The sequence below is a fragment of the Bemisia tabaci genome, chromosome 6 (assembly GCF_918797505.1).
Source record: "Bemisia tabaci chromosome 6, PGI_BMITA_v3".
NCBI classification, from domain to species: domain Eukaryota; kingdom Metazoa; phylum Arthropoda; class Insecta; order Hemiptera; family Aleyrodidae; genus Bemisia; species Bemisia tabaci.
Window position 1 is genome coordinate 10,842,094 of NC_092798.1, and position 18,956 is coordinate 10,861,049.

The 18,956-nt window shown below is 38.4% G+C and overlaps 2 protein-coding genes across 4 annotated transcripts in view; one reads left to right on the forward strand and one right to left on the reverse strand.

The window, feature by feature from the left end:
* The window catches only part of LOC109038675 (pancreatic lipase-related protein 2), a 29,658-nt gene extending 25,351 nt beyond the window's left edge, over positions 1-4,307 (forward strand). Inside the window, exons 6-7 of the mRNA XM_019053826.2 lie at positions 2,398-2,590; positions 3,485-4,307. Coding sequence (XP_018909371.2) covers positions 2,398-2,590; positions 3,485-3,614 — 323 coding nt within the window. The 3' untranslated portion in view covers positions 3,615-4,307. The remainder of the gene's footprint in view (positions 1-2,397; positions 2,591-3,484) is intronic.
* Positions 1-18,956, reverse strand: part of LOC140224853 (uncharacterized) — a 212,929-nt gene that overhangs the window by 61,324 nt on the left and 132,649 nt on the right. The window lies entirely within an intron of this gene.

The following is an 18,956-nucleotide window of genomic DNA, read 5'->3' on the forward strand; positions in this document are numbered from 1 at the left end:
CTTTTTAATTTAGTCAGTGAAGGTTCACTGAAAAAAAAATCTCGGTGTATTTACTAAGAAAAGAGTAAAATTACCAAGAATTCAGGGTTCTATATGATCCCAGTTTTTTCTTGGTAAAATTACCATTTATGGAATTGGTAATTTTACCGAGAAATCTTGGTAAAGTTTTGAACTTTCTCGGTAATTTTACTGGACCCCGGTAAAACGCCAATATTTTTTATCGACTGTGATAGAATTACCGAGATGAAATGGCAAAGTTACCGAGAATTGATTACCAATAAAAGTGGTATTCTTACCTGAAAAAAACAGTAAAAATACCGGTTTTTAGGTAAGCTTACCAGTCTGTCTTGGTAAAATTACCAATAATTGGTAAAAAAAGTGAGATTGTAAAGGTACCAACGGACCTTGGTAAAAACGCCGAGAATTTTTTTCAGTGTTTGATGATCGCTGTGGCGATTCTTGAAATTCGGTAACACTGCTTTTCCTCCATTTAAATGCATGTAAAACAATCAATTCTTGGTAAGGCAGCTTGCCTCACGTAAGATCGATATTTTTAATGAATTTAAATGGAGGAAATACAGTCAGTGCTGCCACTTGCAAAATCGCCACTGGGTGATCGGACTCATTACATTGGATGCGATTTTTACATTCAGTCACTGTTAAACGCGAGGATGAAGAGAGAATATGATAAGTCGTATGCATACATTTGAAAATGAAGATTAACGCGAGAACAGAGGATTGGTTCTGAGTTTCGTCTGGAATTCGTCACGTGTTCTTGAAACTATTCCGTCCTATGAGTAACACTTGACAAACAAATACGTTTCATGGGTTACAAATACGTAAGAAATAACTTTTCCGGGTTTCTTCCTTCTTTTTTTTTCTCAACATTCATGTTTTATCATGGTCAACTTTTCGAGCGACGAGAGACAAACAAATGTTGTCTGTTCATTCTCCGTTCATTCTAAAGTTACAGGGGTGCCCTAAGATTTTTGGATAGACCTGTATGCATTTTTAGATTTTTGCGTACATTAACAGTCAATTTTTCTTCGTCGGAGGTATAAAATGTTACTCATATTTCCTCTTCCGTTTTGCCTCTCTGCAGCTTTTCAATCCGTGACTGCGATTGCTGTTGACTCATCCATGAGAATCCTTGCTATTCCCATTCACGGACGGTTTATTTCGTTGAATATAGTCTGAACGAAGTCGGAATATGGTAGTCAAAGTTTCCACGAAATCCCAGAGGGTTATCACTCGGACAATATCACACAAAAAGAAACTAACTCAGTAGTGTTATTTCGTAAACAGCGTACGTCCATATGAGTTCTTTATGCAGATAGGTTCTTTCAGAGATGAGCCGGAAATGTTAGTTCCTTTTTGCTGTATGCTGTCCACTAGAGGACCCTTTTCCGTCGTGCTTAACAGTTGTAAGAACGTTAGATTTCCTTTCCTCTTTTTCCTTGTAAGAATGCTGCCGTGTTAAGGAAAAACACCGAATTATAGCAGTAAGATGTTGTCATATTTCCTCCGATAAAATATTTATGTTTCAGATGAGCAGGAAAGAACACTAAAAATGTGACCCAAATTGTATGATACAAGGTGATAAAATAGTGCTGTATCGGGACTATTAGTTCCTTAGTTTCGTGTGGATATTCATTAGAGCCCAAATTTTTGACTCTAATGGACTTGTTCGGCCTTGCTTCCGACGCAAAATAGTGTGAATCCAGCACTATTTTACCATCTTGTATTTGAGACGAGTTATTGATGTATTTTTTTTTTTTTTTTTTTTTTTTTTTTTTTTTTTTTTTTTAAATTTGCGCTCATACTAAGGAACAAGAAAAAAACTACTAGAAACGAGGCTCGAACTGTATATAACAAGAGGCAAAATAGTGCTGGGCTCTCACCATTTTGCGGGGAAAATACAGCCAAAAATTGCAATTAGATTCAACAATTTTGAGCTCTAATGAGTACCAGTACAAAACTGTGGGGGGGGGGGGGGGCTGTTCAAGGCGTGTAATTGCAGTTTTTGCCATTTCAAGAAACACGTGTTCAAAAATTCAAAAATACACGGAGCCTTGGCGGTAAGGAAGTTTTAACTCATTTTTTGATGCTTTAAAGTTGGATCTTAGTTGTGAATTTTTCACAGAATACACTTTCATACTAGTTTTCGTTGAGTTAATGAGAATCTCAATTTTTTTCAAAAACTGCACTTATACGCCTTGTCTTCCAAGCCCCTCAACTGTGTTGTACAAACAACACAGACGCACGCAAGGGACGATCAGAGGCATCTAACCGTTGTTATCAAAGTGCCCCTTCATTTTTTCGAATACGCAACACGGACATCTCTGAAGCATGACGCGTGACGAAGTCTGACTTACGGGGATGTTGGTGTGATTTCAGTGGCATGCAGTCACAACCGCGCGTGGCGCTACTACGCGGAGTCGGTGCGGAATCCCTACGGGTTCAGAGCAATCAAATGCACGGAAGTGAGTTTCGTAAAAGGGCTCTGCATCAGTGAGATCGGCTTCGACGGCACCGGGACGGGGACAGCCCGATCCGCGCCCGCTGTTATGGGATTCGCCGCTAATCCCAAGTAAGTGGTTCCTCCTTCGACTCCCTGCCTCCGGGAGTCCGGGCTTCGGCGGCTGGTGTCCCAGCTACCGGGGTTGCTGATCACCGGAGGGTCGTGCACAATGGCGTGGCGTGAATTGCGATATATCGATTGTTCTGCCATTTAAACCTATGGTAAAGAATCGATTACTAACTTGTTAACTGCCATCACCTTGTTATCGATCCTTTTCCATAGATTTAAATGACATAACAATCGATACATCAACATCGTAAAGCTCGCCACGCCACTGGTGGTGCATGATAGTGGTTTGACAGTGTTACTCGGAAAGAGAGTCCAACTGTCACATCAGATGTAGCCAAATTTAGTAGAAAATTCATTTTTTACGAAAAAACGGTTGTATCGATTCGAAAGACAATTTAAGAAAATATGTTTTATACGGGGAAAATTTTTTTTAGAACTTTCACACAGATCGGTCCACTCGTTCCCTTGTATAAAATAAACTGTTCGATACTATTTGGTAGTCACACATACTGCATCTTTAAAATATAACTGATCACTTTTATTTGAGGAAATTTCGTGTGGTCTTTCTTTGTCTTCTCAAGGAAGTTTTTTGAAAACTGTACACAAAACAACGTAAGGGCTAAAATGTTGAAATATAGCAATTGAGGTACGAGTTTTTGCGGTTACAAGGTCAACAGGATTTGGGTTTGTTTTTAAAAATAAATAGATAGATAAAATCGAGGGAGCTTTTAGCACAGGGTCCGGAAAAAGCAATATCGCTGAAATTCAAGCACAATTCAGCAGAAGAGACAGTTGCATTTTGTAAATAACGTTTCACTTAATGACCGCACGTTTTCTGAGATCGACGTTTCCCTGTTTTCTAAACTAATTTGAATTTTTTTTTTGAATTTTCAGTCTCCGCGGCCAGTTTTATTTGCAAACGAATGGACAAGAGCCCTTCGCTCAATATCCTCCCGTGCCAGAGCCAGTGGCGTATGAAGACTATAACAGTGAAGAACTCGAAGATGTGGAAAATATTCTATGAATGTTCGGAAAAGAAGATACATCTCAAATTGTCTTCTGAAGTCAAAACTCATTAGAATTATAAGTAAAAGATTAACTTGCAAAAATGTGGACCTTTGAATACCTCTTGCGATTTTATTTCATTCGCTGATTTTGAATCTACTGAAACTAAACTGAAGGATTCTGCCGAGCTAAGGAAACATGTCGTATGAACACTCAGATGTTGCCAATTTTTCCCCGGCAAAATATTTACTTTTGAAAAAAGCTATGACCATTTTCATTTGAGATTTTCAAACATTAAAATTGAAATGAGAACAAATTCTGGGAAGAACTCAAAGGAAAATATGCATAAATTTGCGAGAAAATTCTCATCATTCAAGATCATTTTTCATCAGAAAAAACTCAGCAAAATTTGAATGTTCAAACGGTATATTTCCTTAGCAGGTCAGAATTGTAACCTAAAATAGATTTAAGATTAATCTTGTTTAGTTTAACTGGATCTGTAAGTAAAAGAACTATTTGAAAAGAAGCCGGAGTATCTATTTCTGTTGAACATTAAGAAAATGTTTTAATTTATGGGCCCCTTTCCACGAGAAAGGCGGGATCTGCACCCAAAAAATGTTTCGAAAGGAAAACTATTCCACTAAACGTTCTTTGTGGCCCTTCTCGTAAATTAAAGGCAAAAATACAACGTGTGCAACCCACCTACCATCTTCGTATCCATTCTGTCCCTTCTGAACTAGACTCATTTAAATGAAAAGGAATAATATATTTTTGTTATGACATAAGACCTATCATGCATTTATTGTTATGGGTCTCAGAGCCCACATCATAAGAAGGATAGTTCTGCCGTGCTAAGGAAGGACGCCGTATTAATATTCGAGAGTTGCCAAATTTTGTCCGACGAAATGTTCATTTTTTAGGAGAGTTAAAAATATATTCCTTTTGCAATTTTCGGATGATTTAGATGTATAGTCGCGAATAAAATGCTCTGAAAAATTCAAAGAAAAATGTCTACAGATTTCCCTGAAAATTCGTATTTTATTGAAGGAAATTTGGCAACGTCTGAAGGCTAATACGGCGTTCTTCCTTAGCATGGCAGAGCTCGTTTGGATTTAAATAGTCCAAATTTCACTTACAAGATGTTTACTTAAACATGCTGGACAAAAATCAGTGCTTTTACAGTACCTTTTCAGTACATTCCCAAGAAATTCAGAACCTCCTGAACAAAAAAATTTAGTGCTTTTTCGGTACCTCCAACTGACGAAATTCGAAAAATTTCAAAAATTTGAATTTCTCACTCAAATTTTAACAAAAATGACGAAAAATTAAAAAAAACTCCGGACCTTCCTGCAATAAATGTATGCACTTTTCAGTATTTCCGGACCGTCCTTAAAAAATCAGTGCCATTTCCAGACTTCACGGAAATTCCGGACTTGTAGACACCCTGACGAGTCAGGAAATGCCATTGTGCGTATGCAATTTGGAGTTATTAAAAAAGAAATGAATAAAGACGACGTGAAAACACGGTGGCTCACACGGGAGACTCGGCTCGGAGGGTCTTCAACTGTCATTTTCAAAAACGCTACATCACGGCTGGCACTCAATGCTCACGCGCTCCGCCGCTCCAACACCTCATATTCTCATATCCCGCCGTTTATTACGTTGAAATTTATCAAGTGCCGACTCGGAACCGGAGCGGAACGCTCCTGTCCTAAGGAAAAACGCCGTATGAACCTTCCGGCGTTGCCAAATTTCCTTTGATAAAATACGAATTTACTTTTAAACTGCCGTGCTAAGGAAAAACGCCGTATGAACCTTCGTCAGTTGCCAAATTTCCATAAATTAAATGCGAATTGTCAGGAAAACTCGTAAATACTTTCCGCTTAGTCTTTCAAAGAATTTCCTCCTTCGTTTGATCTAAATTATCTGATAATTTCGAGAGAAAATATTGATAACTTTCCTTAAAAATAAACATTTCATTGGAGGAAATTTGGCACCTCTCGAATGTTCATACGGCGTTTTCCCTTAGCACGGCAGTAAACTTATGAATATTCTCCTTCCAATTTTTCAGATAATGTTGTTTGCAATTTCACCTGAAGTTCCTAAAAATATCTAGGAAAAATATCCATAACTTTCCTCAAAATTAAACATTTTACGGGAGGAAATTTGACAACTCTCGAATGTTCATACGGCGTTTTCCCTTAGCACGGCAATAAACTTATGAATTTTTCCTTCCAATTTTCCAGATAATGTTCGCAATTTCACCTAAAGTTCCTAAAAATATCTAGGAAAAATATCCACGACTTTCCTCAAAATTAAACATTTTACGGGAAGAAATTTGACAACTCTCGAATGTTCATACGGCGTTTTCCCTTAGCACGGCAGTAAACTTATGAATATTTTCCTTCCAATTTTTCAGATAATGTTCGCAATTTCACCTAAAGTTCCTAAAAATATCTAGGAAAAATATCCATAACTTTCCTCAAAATTAAACATTTTACGGGAGGAAATTTGACAACTCTCGAATGTTCATACGGCGTTTTCCCTTAGCACGGCAATAAACTTATGAATTTTTCCTTCCAATTTTTCAGATATTTTTGTTCGCAATTTCACCTAAGGTTCCTAAAAATATCAAGGAAAAATATCCATAACTTTCCTCAAAATTGAACATTTTACGGAAGGAAATTTGGCAACTCTAGAATGTTCATGCGACGTTTTTCCTTAGCACGGGGTTATAAGCGCCGCAGTCTCCGGACGGACGGGAGGTGTTCCCGGCGCCGGGCGAGAGGGAATCACGCCTCGCACGCCTGCCGAACAAATTGCATACTTAATTATTCACACGGCGTGCGCGAGGAGGGTTCCCGGGGCCCCGCTCGTGATACACAATAACGTGCGTTTAATGGCCGAGAAAAAGCCTTATCAATAATTCCGCGCCTTTTATTAACACCCGAATAAACACCGAATCTGAGTGTTTTTATTCCGCTTTAACGCCTCGAGGCGTCTAGTCCGTTCCGCGTCTTCGAGTCGCAAGACCGCCGGGGAGCCAATCGCATTACGCGGTCTGGATGGAGTCTGGCGCCTGGATGAAAATGATGAAACGCTTTTGAGATTACGTTTGGTTGATGGGGAATGAAGAATACGAGTCTTGGTTATTCGCGATCTAGTTATCCGCGGTCGATGGAGGAAACCTCTCTGAGATCTGTTTGGAGTCTACCGCAAGGGGATGAAAATGATTAAACACTTTTGAGATTGCGCTTAATTGATGTGAACGCAGAGCAGTGTATACTGTAAAACTACAAAAACCCTCAAAAACATTTTCGGGCAAAAAATCCGGTCGAGGAAATTGACGTGTTACATCTTATTAACCAAAAACATTCCCTTTCACCCCTCCAAGAAGGTTGATAAAACTAAGTAAGTAACTATGAGATGACAAAAACCTCTCTTAAATTCTCAGGGTCCACCAAGGCCACATATGTCCAAAAACTTACTCCTTATGGTTTAAAAAAAAGAAACAAAAAATAATCCCTCAACAATAAGAAAATTTTAAAAAAACCGATTTTGTGGTTCACAGATATGTACATAAATCCTTCGAATGAACTTGAAATCAAAAAATCGGTCGAGAAAATTTAAATGAATTTTCTCCTTCAATTATGAGTTCCGCAACAAGCACGACTCGCTTGAAGCTTTCCATACACGAGCCGCAAGAAACTAATTTCTTCTTTCTTACCTACTGAATGTGAGGAGAGCGGGAACATTTACTTTTTCCTTCATTTATACAGGATGCAACAAGCATGACTCTTGCGTTTGCAGAAACCCTTTCATTAAGGAGATCGCGAGAGCCTTTACCGCGTTCATTTCCAAAAGGGATTACTCCAGAATTTCACATTTTAATAATTTAAACGATTCATCTGTTCTTCTCTTCTCTCCTTCTGTCCATTGACAGAAATACAAAATTTTTCCGACTCACTGACGCGACCGGCTCGATGCTCTCAGTGAAACGGTGCCTTTTTATCCCTGACGCCAGCTTCAGTTTTACCAGTGGACCCATTTTACCACATAGGTACATTTCAGACTCTTTCGATTAACTTCGCTGAATCTAAATCATGGTTGCTTTTACTGTAAGCTTACCATATGATTTGGATGGTGAGAAGGCTAAAAGTTTTCGTTTACTTTTCCTTTTTTTCATTTTCACGAAATGGGTCCCATTTGACAAGAGGAGTTATTTAAAAAAATTGAATTAAGTTTCGATATAAGAAAACTCACACCCATGCTGTGATTTAAGTGTTATTCTTTTTTTTTTTTTTTTTTTTTTTTTTTTTTTTTTTTTTTATATATACTTTAGAGGTAATCCACACTTGTTTACGCATCGAGCCGGTCGCGTCAGTGAGTCGGAAAAATTTTGTATTTCTGTCAATGGACAGAAGGAGAGAAGAGAAGAACAGATGAATCGTTTAAATTATTAAAATGTGAAATTCTGGAGTAATCCCTTTTGGAAATGAACGCGGTAAAGGCTCTCGCGATCTCCTTAATGAAAGGGTTTCTGCAAACGCAAGAGTCATGCTTGTTGCATCCTGTATAAATGAAGGAAAAAGTAAATGTTCCCGCTCTCCTCACATTCAGTAGGTAAGAAAGAAGAAATTAGTTTCTTGCGGCTCGTGTATGGAAAGCTTCAAGCGAGTCGTGCTTGTTGCGGAACTCATAATTGAAGGAGAAAATTCATTTAAATTTTCTCGACCGATTTTTTGATTTCAAGTTCATTCGAAGGATTTATGTACATATCTGTGAACCACAAAATCGGTTTTTTTAAAATTTTCTTATTGTTGAGGGATTATTTTTTGTTTCTTTTTTTTAAACCATAAGGAGTAAGTTTTTGGACATATGTGGCCTTGGTGGACCCTGAGAATTTAAGAGAGGTTTTTGTCATCTCATAGTTACTTACTTAGTTTTATCAACCTTCTTGGAGGGGTGAAAGGGAATGTTTTTGGTTAATAAGATGTAACACGTCAATTTCCTCGACCGGATTTTTTGCCCGAAAATGTTTTTGAGGGTTTTTGTAGTTTATATCAGCTCGTTTTTGAATGGAGAAAGGTGTGGCCATAAAATATTAAGTAGGTACTATTGGCTATTTGAAAATCCTGAATGAATGGAAAGTAAACAACAACATCTGCTAAAGCACTAACACATTCAGCGGAAATTTTAATAGCACCCACCGACTTGTGATCAGTCTGGAAATAGGTAGTTGAAAGTAGTGGGGCTACCTAAGGTAGTCAAATGTATCTGTACCTATTGGAAAGGCTCACAGGAAAAGGGTGACAGGGGAGGGGGAGGGGTTAAATAGCTATAGAGTTGTCATTTACCTGCGTGAGAAAATTAATGGAAAAAGAGTATAACTTATTGTCATAGGCATTACACTGTAAGCTTATTCCAAGTTATAAAATAATTTTGCTCATTTGTTTCAACTACGCACATCATCCCTCTTAAGCGCACCTATGTTTGTATTAATGCTAGCGGCAAGTTTTTCGATACTGAATTTCATCACTCAGCAACCTATCAGATGATTATGGAAATTCATGAGAGCGTTGCCTTATAAATCATAGGTACTCCGTATGGAATGATGAATTATTCATGAAACAACCAGTGAATGAAGTAGTAGAGCACAAATTTTACCAAAATGAGGCTATTTGGTGTGGCATGACTTTAAACTAGCTAGGTATTTTCATGACTTTTGGGATTATTATTCTTTAGAGCATCCAAACATCCAAACTTTGTTCCTACAAACTCTAGGTGCACCATACTCTAAGGAGCATTGTAAAAGAAAAATTGTCGATGATTGCAATGAAATGAGAAATATTTTCATCTCCCCCGAATACTTAATTTCTCTTTGAAAATTTGGCAACAGGCATACTTATCGCATAAGATGATCTTCCTAACTTGAGGGTGCCAGCAGCCTGATTGTTGAAAATTTGTGTTTGAAAGGTAGCGACACAGATGACATTGGTTAAAAGGTGGAGCGTTATTGATCAACTATGTCTTATCGCAGCTTTATTGTGCCTTTGTCTGGTGGAATGGACAACATACTGTCAGAAACTTAAGAGATGCCTTTAGCTTGTCTAGGGTTCCACCCATCAGAGGCACGACAAAACAGCGACAAGACATAGCGCCGACCAATCACGTACTGCCTTTTGACCTATGTCATCTATGTCTACCCGAGAAACACACAATTTCGACAATCAGGCTGCAGGTTCTGACAATGAATACCTATTAAGAGAATTTCTCACTGACCTTATTAAGTATCGGCCATTGCAAAAAAATACCTGCGCATGCAATGAAATAGCTTACCTTTCTCTTGGATTAATTTCGAATAATATCGCTTCACCATAAAATTTGTCAAATCATATACTTGCCCACATAGGTAGTGCCTTAAGTTATTTTAAAAAATGCAAAAGCCACGGAGAAAGTATTTGGTCGTAATACAGGCATTTTAAGGATAAAATATTGAAAAATTTACCTCTTAGTTTCCTTGAGTTTTCAAGGTTCACTGACAGACATAAACCGAAACGGCAATCTCTTGATAAGAGCATTTAGTTAATATATGTAAGGTGATATGCGAGCTTTCCATTTCTTCTCATAAATGATACCAATTGATCTAATCACATTCAGCCTTGGACGATTAGCGGTGCAGAAACTAGGTAGGTCAATACTGAACTCCGCACACCTGATATTTTACGTGCACTGTTTCACTGGAGTAATTACATGCTGGGAGCTGAGCTTAGAAAGCACTCGCTAGGTCAAAATGGAATAATACTTCAGTAACACATCTATAGGGCTTTTTTTTTATGCGGATCGCAGTGGATCGCGGTGGATCGCGGTGAACATCGGTATTTTTTTATTCCGTTCCTCAGCGTGATCCAAGCGTTCCAGGTGGATCAGGGTGGAACGCTGGATCGCTCTTCCGAGGTGGGGCGAGCTCTGATCCACTGTGATCCTAACCTAATGCGAGGAAGTTGCCGTCCCCAAAGAATCAAAACAATAACAAATCGAACCAAATTCCAAGTTTGGATTTTTTTATCACTTGGAACACTTGGATCGGTCCGGATCGCTCAGGATTCCGATCCAGAGCGTTCCACTCCGATCCACCCTGATCCGCGATAAAAAAAAAGCCCTAATTAGCAATAAGTATAAATAGCAATAAGTGGGTGCAAACATAACCTTATGACTCGATGTAAACAAACACTCAATACGTGAATGACACAGAGCGTGCACAGAGGCTCCCTCTAGCAAACTGGTCCTCATTTAAAACAGAGAACTGAGATTAAATATCCATTAAAAGGGTGGAGATTATCCCCTTACATAAGCAGCAAGAAAGAGGGGCGGCGATTTAAACAAAGCTTTCCATTCCGATTTAGGTGGGTATATCCTCTCACTTACTGGGGCTGATGCGATCAGGCAAGGCTCATAGACAAAGTAAGGATCATGAAGACATACTTCTGGCTGGATAAAAAGATAATTGTTAATATAATTGTACTCAGCCTTGATTGACACAATCGCACTTATTCCAATGGAACTGGGTAGGAACTGGCACCTACGTATATTACTACTGTAGTCCTCTTGACAGATAAGCAATTTATTCTGTTACGCTTTTGTATGGAGGAAGAATGGGCGCACCCATTTCACACGGTAATCGATGCAAGAAAATGAAGCCTTCATTGTGTTTTCATCATCAACTTATGAAATTATGAGAATAATACGAGTACATACCTTTCATTAAAGACCTTGTTACTATTGTTGGGCAAAATGATGTTTCTAACAACTCCTGACGCAAAATCAAAGAGACTCGGAAGAAACCAATTTGAGCAAATGCTCACAGTCAAAGATCTTTGATTGTGTGACATTAAGTTGATCTATGATTGAACTGTTCCGAAAAGGGATGGAATTGTGCCTCACATACTCAGGTTCGCAAGCCACGCGTAACAAGAACGGTAGAAGAGATAGGAGGATTCCAAGATAAATCATGAAGGAAACATGTTCTTAATGTAAATAACATACACTTCAGAGAAACATAATCACTCCAGAGCACATAGGTTGATGGCAAGATGTAGAGCGAATAAATTTCGGTCGAAGTTCAGTGACAGTCGCATGTGAAGGCCGAGGCTCATATTCCAGTAATTTTTAGACTTTAGTCACGAGCATGCATTCTGTGATGTAAATGCTGCTTCCTCTTTAGAGTTTGGCACAATTTCGGTGTAATTTCGTTAACGTAATTTACCTGAATTACATCTATCGCTTAGGTCAGGTACTGACATAAACATGACGACATAACCTCACTTAAAAATTTGTCACATATCGTTCAATAAAATAAAGATATCTTTTGAACATTTTAAGAGAAATTAAGGTATATCGGGCTCCAGTAGAACACGTGAGACGTAATAATAAGAGTACGTACATATAGTAGTTAGCATCTACAAAGAATTAAACTCTTATCCAAATAAGGTAAATCTATTCACAACTAGTTAAAGAGGTTGGTAACGACCGACCAGAAATCACTTGAGATTTTTAAGAAACCAATGAAGTAGTGTATCGGGATAAAAGTGGGCGTAATAATATAAGTGTGTAATATTAGTTAGGATCTAAAATGAATTGAACTTTTAAATTAAATCTGTTCATTATTCACAAATAAATACAGTAGATGGAGGTTGATAACGACGACAGGAATTTCGTTCCCGAAACTCGGACGAACCTGAACAGAATGAACCAATGGCGTTGAACCATTATGTTACTGGTTTTTTTCTAAATTCAAAAATTATAGCTAAAATTTTGAAGGATGTAAGCGGATGCTGGATTATCCGTGAGATAAAGCGCTTTTTTATGTGGCAAAATGAAATCCTCACATCTTCACGGAGTGCCCTTTATATAGGCTCCATTACGATCTGCGGCCGGGTAAGCGAGAAATCTGTTGTTAAAGATGGTCATGACGGGCAGTTTAGTCGTATTTTCCGTAATTTCTCTTTAAGATCACTAGGAATGTTACAAAACTGTAAAAACCCATGGACGCGGTAACATGACGATTCTTTAGGTACCCACTTTTATGGGTCTAAGGTTTACCGTTATCGCGGAGTTTGAGTGACTTTCTCAGGACCCTGGATTCTTGAAATTCAAATTTCCCGGCAAAGTAAAAAGTAAAATTTTCCTTGTTTTGGGTCATTAAGTGCTTATAAGTTTTTGAAAACTCAATGGATCTTAATGAAACCCTTAAACGCCATCCGGCTAACTTAGCTGCGTCCATAGACACCAAGATCGTTGGAATCCGTGCCGCCGTTTGCTCTGAATTCCATTCTAAATCGAATCAATTTTCAGATTAAGGGAGTTGCCTGTGACTAAGAGTGTCGGCCACCCGTTTGTTATCGGGACTTTAGTAGGACGTCATTTTCCTCGACCGGGGGTGGCTACCGCCACTCTTGAAAATCTTGGTCATTCGCTATCTAGTTATCCGCGGTCGATTGAGACAATCTCTCTACGGTCTATCGAGAGTCTACCAAGAAAATGAAAATGACGAAACACTCTTGAGATTGCGGTTGGTTGATGTTGGACGTAGAGGAATGTATACTGCGAAATCTCGGTTATTCGCGATCCAGGTATCCGCGGTCGATGGAGAAAATATCTCTAAGATCTATCTGGAGTCTACCAAGATATGATGAAAATGATAAAACGCTTGATTGCGCTTAATTCATGTGAACGTATAGCAGTGTATACTATAGAGTCTTGGTTAACCACGATCCAGTTATCCGCGGTCGATGGAGAAAATCTCTCTAAGGTCTATCTGGAGTCTACCAAGATGATGAAAATGTTTAAATGCTTTTCAGATTGCGGTTAATTGGTGGGGTACGTAGAGAATGAATACTGCGGAGTCTTAGTTATTCGCGATCCAGTTATCCATGGTCGATGGAGAAAATCTCTCTGAATTGTATTTGAAGTCTACCAAGAAGGTAAATATTATGAAATACTTTTGAGATTGCGCTTGATTGGTGGTGAATGTAGAGAAATGTATACTGTAGAATTTTGGTTGTTTGCGATCCAATTATCCATGGTTTCGGTTATTCGTGGTCGATGAGGAAGATTTTTGGATGGTGTTTCTGCGATGATAAACAGCTTTCAAGCTTACGGTTGGATTATGGCGAACGTAGAGAAATTCGTACGGAGCTCGATGTGTTCAGTTATATCCGCGGTCGACCAAGATTTCTTGGCAATTTTTTTCAAAAAGTATGTTTTCCTCCAAACTTGCTCTTCGAAAGATAAAATTTGTTCATTTTTGAAGATCAAATCACAAATCTTCAATAAATATATGTTTATCGTCTTTGGGTTTCAAGGCCGCTAGAGATCCGATTACTTAGTAAAAGGACTGGCGCGAAGATGATAATTGTTAAACGCCTTTGAGATTTCGGTTAATTGATAGCAAACCTAGAAAAATATGTAGATAGGTGCGTTAGAGCCTCGGTCATTCGCGGTCGACCAAGATTTTTTGGCATCTCAGTTGAAAATTTTGAAAGTTTTCAGTCCGATTTTCTTTTCGGTTTATCTACACAAGTCCTTCCCGTCGCGAAAAAATACAGTACGTAATCTGCATATCAGAAATGCGTACAAAAATCTTTCTTTTTCCTCCATTCTTTTAGAGGGAAACGACTGATAAATTCGCATAGTAGAAAGGAAAATCGTGAAATTCACGAATCGAGAGTGGTTGGTTTTCCTTCATAAAAGCAGAATATGTCTGTACATTATTTTTTATGCTAGTTTAACGTATCTGATTTTTTAAACCCTATCGTATCTTATCGACAATTTCACGCCTTTTATTGTCCCGAGCTATAAAACGTCGAATGGGAGTGGTTTTTCCTGGTTTGCCTTGAATTTCCTGAAGCCTTTGAGTCTTGTGGCGGCTTGAGGAGTTTAATTATATACTTGGCTTTTGACTGGCTACAGATATGAGGTATGCCCTCTTCGAGGTAATGTTATTTTTATGAAAGATACATTTCTGTTTCGTAAATAATACTTCGTCTTTTTTACTTTTGGAATATGAAACTACTAACATTGAAAGTCCCTAACACTGTGCACCCCCTTTACATCTTGCTATAGATAAATCTACAACTCTGCGATAATTTTTTTTGTAAATTTTCTTATCTTATTCAATCATTTTACGAATGAGAAATTGTGGTTGGTTTTATTCATTTTTTTCCATTTAAGGAGGATTTTTTTCCTTTTTTAAAAATTACTTCTTAAGTTGATTAGGTGATACAATACATGATTATTCAAGTCACATATGATATCGAGACTGAATTACAGCGGAACTTAACTTAATAGAACCCCGGGGCGGCCTGAGGGCATTACTTCGGGGGACATAGGCTGAGAATTATTTACATTAGTCTGTACATTAAAACCCTTCAAGATACTTTTGGAAACCCGCACAAGATAAAATATCAATAAAATTTTAAACTCACTTGCACGTAAAAATATTTAATTGTTGAGGATGCTGGGGTTCCGAGCCGGCGAAACGCGTCCGCGATATAATATTTTTACGTGCAAGTGAGTTTAAAATTGTATTGATTAAAACCCTTATTCTTAGTTTCTAAAGTATCTTCCACAATATTAAACTTTTTTTTCACTATGAAATAGCAATAGTTTACATCATCAGGATGATAACGCCGATTTCAAATTATCAACGAAGTGAGTTTGATGTTCCAGAAATATACGTAATGCACAATGCAACGAAAAATTTGAGCTCGTTTTAATCTCATTACATGGCAATTCATTTCAATGATAGGCAAGTGTTCCTTCAATCGGTAGATAGGCAACATACGTAACACTCAGATGCAGTAGCAATGATTGGACCCCATTTTGCAAAATATAGGAATATAGTTCCGTATTACAAAATGCAATCCAATTTTACCACGAAATCCCAATTTATTGCAATCTGCGCTATCTCGGAGAAATTGAAATATTAAACAGTTTTATGATACAAATTCGTTTAAAATCAGGAAAAAAGTTCCACCATCGTCATATCGTCGTAGACGTCTTCCCTCTCGCGATAATTTTTGACGTCAAATCCAGACGGAGAGAAACGGAAGTCTCGAGGAATTACGGCCGAGAAAAAAAGGAATAACTTTCTTCCAGGGTCCGTACTCCTGAATAATTGCACGTTTCCGTAGCACTTGGCGCGAAAATTTTCAAACTGAGGAAGTCACGACTCTCGTCATTGTGAGCTCGGACCGAACCCGGGGCGCCGCACAGTGGATTGAGTCAATCAGAGAGAACAAACATGAAATTTTGAACGAAAACTGCAAAATTGTGGAGTTTAATACGTCACATTTTAAATTTACAGTGGTGTTTCTGAAAGAAAATTTCACGAAGAAACCAATGGAATCACTTTTACAGGATGTATAGTTTTTTTTCATTATGGCAAATCCTGATTTGTCCTGATTTTTGACTGCTAAATCCTGATTTTATAATTTTTCCAAATCCTGATGAAATCCTGATTTTTGCGGAGAAAATTAAAATTTATGCAAAAGCGTATGCGAAAGCATAAAAAAATTCAATCGGACAGCCGCATAGTCAATAGGAGAGGTCGGACAAAATTTGGAAACTTTAAACGCTTATAGCTCCGTTTATACAAATTTTGAAGTTCTAAAAGTGGTTCCATTGGTTTCCTCGTGAGCTTCTCTTCAAAAAATCCCCTTAAAGTTCGAAATGTGGCGATATAAACACAAAAATTTGCAATTTTAGTCAAAAATTTCACGACCGACCTCCCTGCTTGACTCGATCTACTGTGAGCCGACTTTTCTCTAATCCTGATTTTACGACCGATTTTTCCTCAAATCCTGATTGACCTCAAAACCTAATAGAATCGGGAAAATCCTGATGCTAGACACCCTGTTTTAAAACCTCAAAGTTTTGTACGAACGGAGTTATAAGTTTTTAAAGTTCCCGAATTTTGTCTGACCTCTCCTATTGACTCGGTCCACTGTGCGCCGTAGTTACGTAAGGGAAGTAGTAACTTCAGCTGACCAGATATAAAGGAGGGTTGTAAAGGGACACTTGATACGTTCGTCGTCGCCCGCACGTAAAAGGGACGCCAGGGACGGGGTCGTGCAAGGGCTCACTGTCCACGTTGCCGAGTGCACACAGCGATAAAAAGATAACGTGTGGTGGAGAGATAATGTCGCGTTACTGAGGATAGCGCTAAGTGCAGGCATAAAGTTTCGAGAAAATTGACCAATGCTTTCAGAAATCCAAACCTAAGTGGCAGAGAAGTACGGAAATATTGAACTATACATGCAATTTTTGCGGTAAAAATTGCAAATTTCTGCAAATTTCACAAAGAAATTGCAATTTCTCCAGAAAATCGACCAACACTTGCAATGCAATAACATTAATGAAAGACGAGAGATTGGGCAACGAGAGATAAAGTATTAGGCTGGCGTCATTGCAGTATACCTCAATAAAAGGAGCCCCTTCAGTAAATGGGCAGGCAACTTACACAACACCGAAACACTGCAAATCAATACCAATAATTTTACTAGATGTAATCACAATTTACTGAAAATCTGTGTTAGTTGAAACCCAGCGTTTTAATAGCATTGAAAATCCAAGATGCGCTCTGACTTTTGGGCGAGAAGGTACACTGGATTTTGTTCAAAAATAAGAAATTAATGCAAAAAATGGCCTTATCGGTGTACGCTGTGTTACTCTGTGTCGTTCAAAGTTGATTCCGTGGGAAACATGGGCTTCGACAATCTGCGTTGGAAATTTTGTGTGAAATTGAATAGACTAACACCGTTAACAACCCCCCCCCCCCCATAATAAAATAAAATAAAAATGTACTGAATGAAATTAAAAAATTCGTAAGTAAATTTGAGAAGAACTCTGCCGTGGTAAGGAAGAACGCCGTATGAGCCTTCAGGTGTTGCCAAAAATCCTCTCGGAGAATATCTATTTCTGAGAAGAAAGTTATGAATGTTTCTGCTTAAAATTTTCACAAATTTTAGATCAAATTATGAACAAAATTCTCTGAAAAATTGGAAGAAAAATATTACAAAATTTGTCCGAAAATTCGTAATTTGACAACGGAAATTTGGCAACGTCTTAAGGCTTATACGGCGGTCTTTCGTAGAACGGCAGGACTGTAGGTTGGTTTTCTTTTAAAAAACTAAAGCAAGAGCGGACATTTGCATCGTCGCAATTAAAAATATTCATGTTTCCACTTTAAAAACCGATGCGCCCGCTCTCCGTCAATGAAGACACTCTAACTACTATTTACACTCACACAAGCATTTTATGTGCGTCAATCTTCAGCACTTGCAGTTTTATATTTCACAGCGAAAATTTGGCAAAGATGACGAAGATAAATAAGAGCGGGGATACTCTGTATCTCGAGTCCGCGGCGTTCTCAAGACGGGTCTAGCATGTCGTAACAAGGGCTGTCCGTCTTGACCCCCGATGACCCCGCTGAAACGGAAGCTCGATTTAATTAAGAACACATTTTCAGCCGGGTCGGCCTCAACTCATTTTTAATGGCCGCGAGAATTAAGCCGGCCAGGGGAGAGGGCCGCAATAAGTAGCTTTTCCGCCCTTTAATCTCTCCGCCATCTTGTCGGGCTTAAATATTTCGAGCGAAAATTAATGCCAACCCCGCCATGCCGTTGCCGCGTCTTGTGGATTTCCTATAATTCGTTGGGACATTCGCGATATCGTCACCTTCCGGTCAAAGTATCTTAAACGCCATGCGACGTTTAAAAATATCCGACACCGTTTTATTTTTTTACAGAAAAATTGTTCGACGAAGCGATTAAAGAGAGAGAATCAAAGTTTGGTTGCGCGCACACCATGCTGCAGCAGAGTAATAGTACAAAACATAGAATACAAAATTAAAAATGTTTGGAAATCATTACATTTGACACGGAACAACCTTAAAATTTACAAAACACTCATTACATTTTCCTTTAATACATATTTTTTTACAGAGAAATTGTTCGACGAAGCGATTAAAGAGAGAGAATCAAAGTTTGGTTGCGCGCACACCATGCTGCAGCACAGTAACAGCACAAAACATAGAATAAAAAATTAAAAATGTTTGGAAATCATAACATTTGACACGGAACAACCTTAAAATTTACAAAACACTCATTATTTTCCTTTAATACATATTTTTTCCCATCAATTTAAATGAGAATAATCCATACAGAGTGTACAAACATTTCAAAATCATGAGTTGAAAATCGCTAACTTTGCGAGTTTAAATGTTAGAGCCTAACACGGAGGAGAGGGGCTCGCTGCCGCGGCCGGTGCGACACGCGCACAGGCGCCTACAAACCTAAGG